The sequence below is a fragment of the Monodelphis domestica genome, chromosome 2 (genome assembly GCF_027887165.1).
Source record: "Monodelphis domestica isolate mMonDom1 chromosome 2, mMonDom1.pri, whole genome shotgun sequence".
In the NCBI taxonomy this organism is placed as follows: Eukaryota; Metazoa; Chordata; class Mammalia; order Didelphimorphia; family Didelphidae; genus Monodelphis; species Monodelphis domestica.
The window spans coordinates 192,912,085-192,924,871 of record NC_077228.1 but is presented as its reverse complement, the minus strand read 5'-3'; the positions used below and the strand labels follow the sequence as shown (position 1 = coordinate 192,924,871).

Genomic DNA, 12,787 nt, shown 5'->3' with positions numbered 1-12,787 from the left:
TGTGCCTCATCTGTAAAAACAGGGATAACTTCACTCTGCATCAGTTTATACAAATCTTATCAGGTTTCTCTGAAACCATCCTTTCATAATATGTTATGATAATCTTATTACATTAGATTCATATAATATAAATTTATTTAGCTGTTCCCCAATTAATGGGTGTTCTCTTAATTTTTACTTCTTTGCCATTCCACAAAAAAATAAAATAAATATTTTTTATAAAAAAAAAAAGTACCTACTGGTTGTGGGGAGGACAAAATAAGATAACATTTACAAAGTACTTTCTTTGAGAACTTTAAAGTGCTAAATAAGTGCTAGATATGCATGAGTATATAGACACCCTCCGGTATGTACATATTTATATACCTACTCATATATGAATATATATAGACATACATATCACAATTTAGAAGAGACTGGATTTGAACTGAGCTCTGTCTCTCTCTTTGAAAAACCCCTATACACACACACATACGCACATATGCATAAATTTACATATATGTATACAGATGTATTTCATTATTCAGAAGAGATTGGATTCAAACTGATCTCTCTCTTTCTCTCTCTCCCTGTATATTTCTCTCTTTCAACCCAATTTATGTTCAGTTGTTTTTAATTATGTCTGATTCTTCATTTTTATTTTTTTGGTAAAGAGACTGGTATGGTTTGCCATTTCCTTCTCCAGCTCATTTTACAGATGAGGAAACTGAGGCAAACAGGGTTAAGTGACTTGCCTAGGGTCACACAGCTAGTAAGTGTCTGAGGCCAGATTTGAATGCAGGAAGATGACTGCACATCCAGTATTCTATCCACTGTGCCACCAAGCTGCCCAGGAAAATGGAGGCTCAAATCCTGCCCCAAATACTTTAAAAGGGTGAGCTTGGGTAACTCCCTTAACTTCAGTTCTTCCTCTGTAAAAGGAAGAGGGGTTGAGCTAGGCAGTCCTTCAGGTCCCTTCCAACGCTAACTCTCTTCTCCTACCCACAGCCTTGGATCTTAATTTTGTCTTCCTCCCTGAGGGCTGCAAGCCTAGAGAAGTCATTTCTCCCTTGCCTGCAGCTGTGTAGTCATTCTAACCAACTTCCTGCTGCTTCTTGTTTGGGGGGCCAAAGGAGGAGGGGAAGTGGAGTGGTGGAGAGTGTGGAATTGCCTGCCGGAGGAAGGTCAAATAGCTCCCGCCTACAAGTGGGAAGGAAGGGCAGAAACACCCAGGGAATTCCTGCAAAGCCCAGTGCGTCTCACTGAGTCACATCCTATCCAGTGCTCAATCAATAATGGCATCTGTGCTGTTTTTCCCCGAAAGGAAAAGCAAATAGCTAGAAAGAAACCCTCAAGTTTACCAAAATCCAATCCAGATGCTCTTAAATAGTGAATATTTCTAAATAGTAACATATATTCTAACTGTTTGGGGATCTTTGGACAAATTGCTCTTCCTCTCTGGGCCTCAGTTTCCTCACAAACTGAAGAGGTTGAACTATATGAACTAAATCATCAGTTCAACTCCACACCATCCTTATTTTTTTGCAAAGAAAAGAAACAAAACCAAAAAACCCCAAACCTAAGTCTCAGAGAAAGTAGGTGATTTACTTAAGGGGGCACAGCAGTAAATGACAGAGCTGGGACTAGAACCCTCGAACTCAAGTCTCCTTGTTCCCAATTTCACGATGTTCCCAGTCTCATTTAGCATTCTGATGGAGAGCACAGCCAATGAGAAAATCACTTTCTAGCTAGAGCTCTCTCTTGCTTGTGAATCTTTGGGGATGTAGGTTTTCTGGATTTCATTGTCAGTTACATTATTGCAAACACAATCATAATGAAATATTGTTGTTCAGCCTTTTTCAGTCATGTCTGATTTTTCATGATCCTATTTAGGATTTTCTTGGCAAAGATATTGGAGCAGTTTTCCATTTCCTTCTCTAGCTCATTTGACAGAAGAGGAAACTGAGGCAGGCAAAACCAAGTGACTTGCCCAGGGTCACATAATGTCTGAGACTAGACTTGAACTCAGAAAGATGAGTCTTCCTGACTCCAGGCCAGATATTCTATCTACTGTGCCATCTTGCTGGAATGCTAATTAATTTCCCCTTTTCTTGATTCTTGTTACATATCCATGCACATTCTGAAGCTGAAGAGGAAGAGCATAGAATCAGTTCCATTGGCTTCTTCTGTTCTTGTGGAGGAGCTAAATTTCTGGCCTCACAGGGTCTATCCTAGGTTATTTGTGGAGTTGTTTACTCAGCACTCTTCCTTCAAAAGGAGCCACTCTTAATCAAGGAATCTACTTAAACCCATCTTCAGAACCTTTGAGATAATCTTGCTCACCATCCTTGCCAATCTCGTGGTTTTGGTAGTACACTCACCCACGCTTGGTGATTAACAATTCCCTCCCTCAACCTTGTCCTGGTAAACAAACCCTGGAGTGGAAGGGATCTTAGGGGACATCTAGACTTACCCCTTCATTTTCCACTTGAAGAAACTGAGGCCAGGAGTGACAAAATAACTTGCCTAAGGTCACGTACAGGGTCAGAATATGAGCCCAAGTCCTCTGAATCCAAAGTCCAGAAACACTTCCTATTGTACCACATATCTCTATTTCTCTTTCTCCATATTAATTCTGTACCCCTGCCCTTTTATGTTATGCTTTATATATCAGCCTCATCTAGTTACTAATTGAAGTTTTTTTGCCTAAGTTTTCCAAGCCCTCCCCCAATCTTCCCTCGATATGGCCACAGTGGTTCCCATTTCTTTTAAACCCTTACTTTTTATTTTAGTAGCAACTCTAAGACAGAAGGGCAAGGGTTAGGTAAACAGGATTAAGTGACTTGCCCAGTGTCATACAGTTAGGATTTGGCTGAAGCCAGATTTGAACTTGGATCATCCCAACTCCAGGCCTGACACACTATCTATCAAACTATCTATCTGTCCCTCACCCATATTTTAAAAGTCTTATACTCAAAATCCTGCTTACATTATTGCCATTTCTCTGTAGAACTGAGAAGAGACCTGTCTTCAAGCCAACAACTCCTCTGCTAAGAAATGAGCTCTTCAAATGTTATTTTGTGATTAGCCCTTTCATCAGGCTCTGCCCAGTGCCATCTTTCTACCCCCTCCTTCAGGAGATCATTTCCCTGGAGTAGGCTATGGCTTCATGAGTGGGGTAGTTTGCTAAAACCCTGACAGCTGGAGTACCAACAATGGGTGACAGTTGCTGAGAGAGACATTACCCCTCAGAGCAAAGAAAAAATGCTGAATGGTCCCAAAGAAGAAGGTGCTGCCTTGCAAAGTCCCCCATCTTTGGAGATCTTCCACTCCTCTGGATCATCATTTGTTAAGAGCTTTGCAATGGGAGTTCTCTACCAGGTACAACTTGGACTAGAGGGCATCTGAAATCCCTTTCAACTCTGTTATCCTATGTAATCTGAAGCTTTAGCCCAGACGGTGGCTCCAAGTGGGGCTTTTTCTTTCTGACTGACCCTTGGCCCTCTCGGTGCTAGTTTTATGTCCAAGGCATACTTTACTGCCACAAGTCTTTCTCAGGCATGAAAAGGTCAAGCCATGCCTTGGTTACTGTAACCCGGGGTAGCCAGAGCAAAAGGGCTTCATTCCCAAGAAGCCCTCACAGCGAGTTCTACACTGACACAAGTCCTTGTTGTCCTCCCCTTGTCCCAAGGAGCATAAACTCCTTGTGTGTTTCATTTGTTTCATTAATTGTATCTGTATTCCCAGCACCTGGCACAGCGCTTGGCACATAGTGGGTGCTTAATTAATAATAAATACTTATTGTTTGATGGATCAGAACCACCGTGAATAAAAAGAGCCAAGCACTGAGAAAATATGAGAGGTTGTGCAGCAGTGGTATGTGTGTGCTTTGAGGATGGTGAGGCTGGCTGGTGTCAAAGTTGATTGAATCAGGAAAGAAATGTGATCAAGAGAGGAGTGATGAGCCAGGACCCAGATAATTGGGGTTTTATGTGTGATTACATTTGTATTAAGTAAAATAGACAAGTGATTACCTGTTACCTTTCCTTGAACTCTACTATGAAACTGGCAATTTCACAATGACAAATTCAACTGACTCATTTTTTTTTTTTGGAGGGGGGCTCCTACTGTTCATTTAGTTTAGGGAAGGGGAAAAGCAACCAAACATCTGTCACCATTGAGGAGTGTTGACTTTAATAACAAGGACATCTTTGGAAAAATCACACATGAGATAATATCATATTTCATAGCAAAATAGATAGAGCTGGAAGAAACTTTAAGAGGATATTGAATCCAATTCCTCATTTTAAAGATAAGGAAACTAAGGCAGAGAGCTGTCAATTGACTTACCCAGGGTCACATACCTAGTATCCAGGGCAGGACTGGAATCTAGGTTTTTCCTAAATCCAAGTCCCATGCCTTATGTATTATGCCATGAATTATGAGGTTAATAGGAGGTTATGCCAACAGAATAGAGTGGAAGGGTAGCAATCTGCTGAGTAGTAGGGTAGCTTTTTCTTTATTAGATTTGAGATATTAAAGTGGAGTGAAGCCAGTATAGCTTTTGTGAAGAATTAAGGTAGAAGCAGGGGGAGAAAGGGAGGGGAGGCAAGAGAATCATATGCCACTTAAACTACCAGTTGTCTGGGCACCCCTTAAGGATTTTGCTGGTAAAGGATGAATGAGTGACCTTCTTTGGTGTCCTCTCTTTCCTAACTCTTCTCCACTCACTAGACCCTTAGAAGAGACTGTAAGACTCCAACTGACTTAACACCCTGAATTTTAGGACAGAGTAGTGGTTATAAGCACTTAGGACAGGGACTATTTCTTATTCATCTTTGCATCCTCCATAGCATCTAGCACCTAACTGCAAACTATTCTGGGATACCAAGGATGAGAGATAACCACATGTTGAGTTATTTGTGTGGTAGGGTGAAAAGGTAGCTCTAAGATAAGTTCTGTGTGTTTGGAGCTGAAATACATCAGCTTAGTTTGGGGTAGCTGGGGGTGCAGTGGATAAAGCACTGAACCTGGAGTCAGGAAGACCTGAGTTCAGATCTTCATGGCTATGTGACCTTAAGCAATTCACTTAACTCTTTTTGCCTCAGTTCTTTATCCGTAAAATGAGCTAGAGAAGGAAATGGCAAACCACTTGAGCATCTTTGCCAAAGAAAACCTCAAATGGGGTCACAACATGACTGAAAATGACTAAACAACAGAGTTTGAGGAAAACTTCACATTCTGATAAAAGATTTTGAACTAAAAGGGACATTAGAGGTCACAGGGGCATCTATTTGGAATAAAGGGATCTTTGAGATCAACCAGTCCAACCTCTTTTTTTATTTTTGAGGAAACTGAAGCTCATAAAAATTAAGTGGCATGTGTGACCTTGGGCAAGTCATTTAATCCCCATTGCCTAGCCTTGATCACTCTTCTTCTTAGGAACCAATACATTGTAATGATTCTAATACAGAAAGTAATGGTTAAAAAAAAAAATTAAGTGGCATGCCCAAGGTCACTTAGCTAGTATTCATCAGAAGTAGGTTTAACTAGGTTCAAATCTGGTCTCACACACTTCCTAGCTGTGTGACTATGGGTAAATCACTTAAGCCCCATTGCCTAGCCCTTACTGTCTTGGAATCAATACACAGTATTGATTCTAAGATGGAAAGTAAGGGTTATTAAAAAAAAGAAGTAGATTTGAACCCAAAGATAATACTCTTTCCATTATACCACACTGCTTCCCTGGTAATCATGGCAGGATAATGTGGATGGAGTTTAGTTACTGATTTCACTCTCTTCCATTTATAGAAGGGGAACCCTGAGATTCAGAGATATTAGGGAATTTTTCCAAGATCATGAAGGTAGTAAGTGGGAAATGTGGGATTTGAACTCCAGTCCTCTGATTGCAATTCCAGAGTCCTTTTTGCTATATTACATATAACAAGCTATCTCAGTGGATAAAGTGGTAGACCTTGAGTCAGGAAGACCCAAACTTAAATCTAGCCTCAGGGGCAGCTATGTAGCACAGTGGATAGAGTGCCAGGTTTGGAGCTGGGAGAACCTAGCTTGAAATATCAACTTAGATTTGTCCTAGTTGTGTGATCTTGGGTAAGTCACTTAACCGAATTGTCTAGCCCTTGACATTCTTCTGTCTTGGAACCAATACTTTATTTCAATTCTAATTCAGAAGCTAAGGGTTAAAAAAATTGCAGCCTCAGCCATTAGCTATGTAATTCTGTACAAGTCACTTAACCCTTTCCTCATCTGTAAAATGAGGAAAAAGTCTCCCAGTCTCCCAGGATTGTTGTGAGGATCAAATGAGATAACTGTAAAGTACTTTGCAAACTTAAAGCTAGCTATTAGCTATTACCTTGTCTGGCACATAGTATCACACAACGATTACTGTTATATTCTTCAACATAAGACGTCTCCTGTGTTAGGTTGGATAGTCATTTTGGGGCAGTATGGGAATGAATGAAATACCAGGGCCACTGACAGCCTCACCTCATAAATATGTGCTATTTTTCCCAAGGAGGACCAGACAACAGCACCAACCCACCCTGCTCCAGAAAAAACAACTTGGAACATATGGCCTCCTGATGGTGGCTAAGAAACATCGCCTCTGTGGATGGAGACCTTGTTATTGCAAAGACTTTCTAAACAAAATTACTCCATGTGTTATTTGTATAATAATAAAACCAGAATAACACGGAGGAGCATTCAATCTGACTCAATGAAGTACCCCTGCCATTTGCGAGCACCAAACAAGAGTTCTTGGCAGTGTATGGCAACAAAAAATAATTGGAGCAAATTTGTCAAATCCTGACTGACCATGGGGCTTTCCCCATCCCATCCCAGTCTGTTTTCACTCATTGTTCCACCGGAAGGCACACATAACCTCCCTTTTCAGAGAATCAAGAGACGTGGAGGAGAAACAGGGAGAAGGCAAAATGAGATCTTTTCAATTTAGTGCCAGAGCTGATTTACTTATAGTCTCTTAACTCCCAGAGTTCTAGTAAAGGTGGGAAGGGACAGGATGGAAGTTGTTCAGATTACTTTTCTCACTGAGGTTTTAAAGGTCACCTCTGCTTAGCATTCTGGGATCTATATGGGAAAATCTAGGGGTATATGCAAAAAAATTATATTTTTTAACCCTTACCTTCTTAGAATCAAAACTAAGTATGGCTTCCTAGGCAGAAGAATGGTAAGGGCTAGATTATTTGAGTTAAGTGACTTGCCCAGGGGGCATACAACTAAGAAGTGTATAAGATTAGATTTGAACCTAGGACCTCCAGTCTCCAGAACTGGCTTTCTACCCACCTAACTGGCCCCTAAGACTATAAATTACAAACTGTTGATTTGATTAATGAAGGTAGTTTTCTAAGCTGATGAAATCACAGATTCTTTCTGTCCTCCCCTTTCCCTACCCACATAGATGTCCATGTGAAAACCCCTTTTGGATCTGCCCTGCTTTGATGAAGCATGGAGGGAATGTTCGGACTCTTTAAGCCCAGGCCAGTGGGCACAAGCCCAGTCAGATCCCATCTTGCCTGGAAAGCTTTTGAATCTAGTCCAGGGATTACCTATATTATGGCATTACCTATCTGAGCACCGACCTCGACAAGAAATCACGTTAATGACAATAATAGAGAAGGAGCAGGCAATAAAATGAAAAATAATAAAAACTTTCACTTAAAAAAACCTCCCTCATTCAATTCGCTTATCACAAAGAATAAGAGCAGGATCACCATCTGTCCCAGGATGGTTTCTATCTGAGCCCCTTGGAACAGAAAGATGAGAAGAATGCAATCATAACAGGAGAGAGCTAACATTTATTTTGCAAACCTTAAAGTTTATGGAATGATTTGCATAGATAATCACATTTGATTCAAGGTTTACAAAATACTTTGTATACATAAGTTCATTTGGTTTGATTTTAAGTATCACCAGCCAGTTGAAGTTAGAGGAGGATTTCTTTGGTGATCTATAAAATCTGCTAGGGTCAGTTTTTTTTGGGGGGGAGCAAACGAGAGGATAGATAAGGGGACAAACATTCATTTAAGGTCTGCCAGAAGAAGTCAGGCTGGTGTACTATATAGACTCACTGAAAGCTATCTTTGGTTAGGAGAAAGAAAGAAAATTGAGGTTGATTGGGGAAAGAAGTTGGTAATGAAGGATGAAAAGGACTCAGTTTTCCTTCATAGCTGGATTTCCCATTGCAATTGTAGAATACACTGCTGGGGAAATTGTGGCAGAAAGGATTCAAGCTCTCCCGGAACAACAGCATCACAATGGAAAATAGTAACATGGCTAACAATTCATTTGGGGGGGCTGTTGGGCGGCATAGTGGATAGAGCTCTGGGCCTGATGTTAGGAGGATTCGTCTAGCCTCAGTTTCCTCATCTGTCAAACAAGGAGGAAGAAATGGCAAACTACTTGTTTCTCTGCCAAGAAAACCCCAAATGGAATCATGAAGAGTCAAGGCATCTGAACAACAAAATGATTAATTTAAAGCATCATCAAAACTGCTCCCCCTCAGGTAGTTCTAGTTCTCGAATATAAATGACTAGCTTTGTGATCGGTGTCAGTTCTGCCACTTGCCTTAAGTGCTAAGGATTTCTGATCTCAATCTGGCTTCAGCATTCTCTAAAACACTGCTGTATTTTCACAGTGAAATAGAGCTTCCTGACCCTGATCCCAACCACCCTGCCAGTCAGCTGGGTTTTTGTGGTAAATAAATTTGGTCCTTGGACACCTTGGCATGAAGTGGTGCCACCTTCACCCATGTTCATGCCAGGGTAAGAGGTGAGGAAGGTCCCCTTCCTCATCCACATTCCCTGCCCTGTGCCAGACCATTCCGAAGCACTGGGAAGGTTATCTCAGCACCCATTCATTCCTGCCCCAACCCTAGTCTTAATCCCTTTTATCTGATCCCCAGGGGGCAGAGCTGGGAATAGTGTTTGCAAGTCTCAAAGAAACTCCTTTAAGCTTGGTGTAAGGAAAAATCCAACAGTGAAGTCAGCCCAAAGTGACCTGGGCCACTACATGAGCCATTTCAGTCATTCTCACTGGAGGGTTTCAAGCACAAGCTGGATGATTACTCTCAGGGTAAGCTGAAGGGCTGATTTTTTTCCCTCTAAGGGTTAGAGTTAGATGGCCAGGGAGGTCCACCCCAACTCTGAAATTCTATGATCCTTCCTCTTTTCACCAGGCTCCTGGGATTCTGACCTCCATTAACCCTTCCTTAAGTCACCAAGCGACACTGCAGTTTATGTTGGTTTTGGCTTCCTCTTGCCCATCCCCTCAGAGTCCCACCTTTCTCCTGTCCCTCATCCTCCCATTCATTCTCTCCGAGTAAGTTCTGCTTCGCAGTCTTATTTTTGTTGATGGCAAAAGTGTTGGAGATTTTTCACTGAAGTCCCAAATCCAAATAATTACTAAAAGTGGGGGGAATCTAGGGGGTCCAGTGGATAGAAAGCCAGGCCTAGAGATGGGAGGTCTTGGGTTCAAATTTGGCTTCAGACACTTCCCAGCTGGGTGACCCTGGACAGGTCACTTAACCCCCATTGCCTAGCCCTTATCGCTCTTCTGCCTTAGAACCAGTACACATCATTAATTCTAAATTGGAAGGTGAGGGTTTAAAATAAATAAATAAATATAATAATCATAATCATAATCATAATCATAATAATGAGTGGGACTGTCACCCCAGGGGGATATGGGTTTAGGCAGCTGATTACCAAGTTCCAAGGATTCCTTGCTTCTCTAAGGGCAGACTAGGTGTGGGACCTGCTGTATGACTTGGGGTCTAGTCAGAGTCAGGTGAGGGTCCTGCAGACTGGGGAGAAGGCATGGAGCTACCCACCACCTGGAAGATCAGTTTGAGTCTCCTGTCTTTTCCTGAGCTTCCCCTCTGTCCGGTTGTCTATCCCTTCTCTTGTGTTAAGGGGCTATCTGACAGGATTTGGACCCTAGATTGTCTTTCCTTCTTTTCCCAGAATACCCTTTCCTTGGCACAGTATTTCCATGGGGAGTAGCATCTTAGGATAATAAGTCTGTAAACTAGACTAGGTTTCAAGGGAATCAGCCCAGTCAGCTCTCTGCCTTGAAGGATGGTCATTATTCCAGTCTTACAGACTAGCGAACCAGGCCCAGAGAGGTTGAACAGCTGGCCCAAGGTCACACAGTTAATACGTGCCCCTCTGCCCCAGCGCTGGCCCCTCCCCCCTCCATGCCACTTACCTGAGTTCTCCTTTTTTCTTTTCGCTGACTTTTTCTCAGTTTCATTGGCAATGGTCCCAGCGACCCCATAGTCCTCCCCCAGGCTCCCTACAGCATCCATGAGGCCAGGGCTGCTTTCACCCACCTCCCCAGAACTCAAAGTTGGGCCTGGGGTGAGTCTTCTCCGGGATTCAGAGCCAGGAAAGTGCCAGTCAGGGGGCTGTGGAAAGGCAGGGTGCTGGTCAGCAAGGAGCCTCTCCTCTCGGGGCAGGCTATGGGGAGCAGTGGCCAGGCACGAGGCAGAGAAGTCAGGGTACGTCGGGAAGTCTGGTTTCTGGTGGAAGGAGAATGGAGCGGGAGGGTAGTGGGGCAGTGCCATGGGCCCGCCGACCTCAGAATGGGGGCTCCGCAGGCAGCCCCACAGTGGGGCTGGAGAATGAGGGCCCCTCATACAGCTGTTGGCTGCTGAATCCATCTGCTCCTCCTGCGATGCTGATGCTGTGTTCAGTCCTCCCACGAGTTCAGTTGTTACCCTTTTTAATTCAGATTTTTTTTTAAAAAAGGAAACCACAAAAAAAAATACAAACCACCCAAGACAACAGAACACCCACCCAGACAACCCCCAAACAAACAAAATCCTGCCCTTTTTCCTTTACTAAAAAAAAAAAATCCAATCTATCTCGTCCTCTCTTTCTCTTTCCCCTATATAATCACTTCAGCCCCTAACTTCCCACCCTGGAACGAGGCAGGCAGCCTGTTTATTTTGGTTCTATTGTAAATGTATTTGTTGGGAAGCGGTGGATGTCAATGAACATTTTCACTATCCTGGCTCAGACCCACCAGCTGGTTAGGAGTCGCAAGCAGCCCAGCCCAAATGCACTTCCCAAGGCCCCGAGTCTCCTGTGAAAGGCTGGATGGGGGGGCTGGGGAGACACTTTTTAAATACTGCGGTGGGGAGAGAATGACAAGTTTCTGAAGTGAAATGTGAGAGAGGGGAAGGAGGGGTTAACCTGCACACATTAGATCCTCCAACCAAAAGCAAAGCAGGCCGCTATTAATCATCAGAAACCTTATATGCACATCTAATGGGATTTGCAGATGGAGACTTTTTAAAGAAACATTGTATGTATTTTTTTTTAAAGGAGAGAGAGCAGCACACACACAGAAAGGCTTTCATGTTTGCCTGTAACACTATTAAGTTATTTTTATTGCACTGTTAACAAAATTCCCCAAGTCTTGGATTTGGAAAAAGCCTTAAACCAGATCCAAAATCCACCGGATGCCAAATTCCAGGGAATAAGAAGCAAAGAGACAAGCTTGCTGACTGCATTTGATTTAAAGGCCGCTCTCCTACGGACTTCAAAAGTCCAAATTATTTCTAGGTGATTTTGCCCAAGTCCTGATAGAGGATCGAGGTTAAACCGAAGTATAAAGTCGCAGTTGTCGGAATGCCGACAGAGTGCCATCTTTCTCTGCCCAGTGGAAGATCGTTCATCTTCTCAGGAACTTGACACAAGAATTTAATACCTTCCTTCCTACCAATATACTCCGACATTCTCGCTGATTTGTTAGGGCATCCTTTTGGGTCCCGGGGCTGGTTCTCCCAAGTCCTAATGGAAGGTGTCCTCTGCCTCCACATTGCCTCCCTCCCCCATCTTCTTGGCTCCCCAGCCTCTTTTTTTTTTTTTCATGGTCAATGCTTTTTACCATCTGTGATGGAAAAGGGGGTGGGAAGACCTCACTTTTCCAAAGGAGTTATCTTTGGCAAAGGGCTTACAAGTTGTGCCCAGGCTGTTGCATAAAATATTAATATGAATTCCCATCTTCTGGCCAGAATATGTCTTTGGGCTTTTCCACCCCCATCATCTACCCACCTTGGGGATGAATTCCTTGAATTGACTGGCAACCCAGATCTGAGATCTCTTGGGGACATATCACTCTCTGAGTGATAATTCAATCAAGTTCATCATTCCAAGCAATCTTCCATGCACCGAAGCACTCCTGAGAAGTTATTGCAAATATTTCTTAGAGAAGTAACACTCTGAACACATGGGCAGCCGAACTCTTCTCCCACTAAGAGGGGCTAGGTGGCTGGTGCCATCTGGAATGTCTCTATGGGGCAAAGGAATAGGATCTGGCTGCAGAAAATATTGATGGAACCAGGTCTGGAGGCTAGACTTTTAATTGTGTCTCTGCCATTATGATAGAGACCCAGGGAACCCCCAGCGGAGGCTCCAAGGATCTTAACTCTGTGGCCCGACAGTGGAAAAGGCAGGGTTGGCGCTCTCATTTGATCGGCTCTGGCAGAGTTGGGTGTGAGGCCATATCGTATAAGAAGATGAGCAAGTTTGAGTCAGCAACTCAATGAACATATATTGAGCCCTAGTGTGTGCAGGGCACTATGAGAAATGAGTGTGTGTGTGTTGGGGAGGAAGGATGCATAGTATCATAAGGGTTTCTGCTTGTAAAGCTTAGGTAAGAAAATGAGATTCCTTTTCTCTGGAACCTAAAAATGTACATTATTATAGCATAAAATGAGTATTTTAGTCTACGAGTTTTTCAGTCATGGTTGACTCTTTGTGAC

At 42.9% G+C, this 12,787-nt stretch overlaps 1 protein-coding gene across 1 annotated transcript in view; it reads right to left on the bottom strand.

Moving 5' to 3' along the window:
* Nucleotides 1-11,145, bottom strand: part of MEOX1 (mesenchyme homeobox 1) — a 31,176-nt gene extending 20,031 nt beyond the window's left edge. The window contains exon 1 of the mRNA XM_001362228.4: nucleotides 10,225-11,145. Coding sequence (XP_001362265.1) covers nucleotides 10,225-10,678 — 454 coding nt within the window. The 5' untranslated portion in view covers nucleotides 10,679-11,145. The remainder of the gene's footprint in view (nucleotides 1-10,224) is intronic.
* Nucleotides 11,146-12,787: the final 1,642 nt, after the last annotated feature.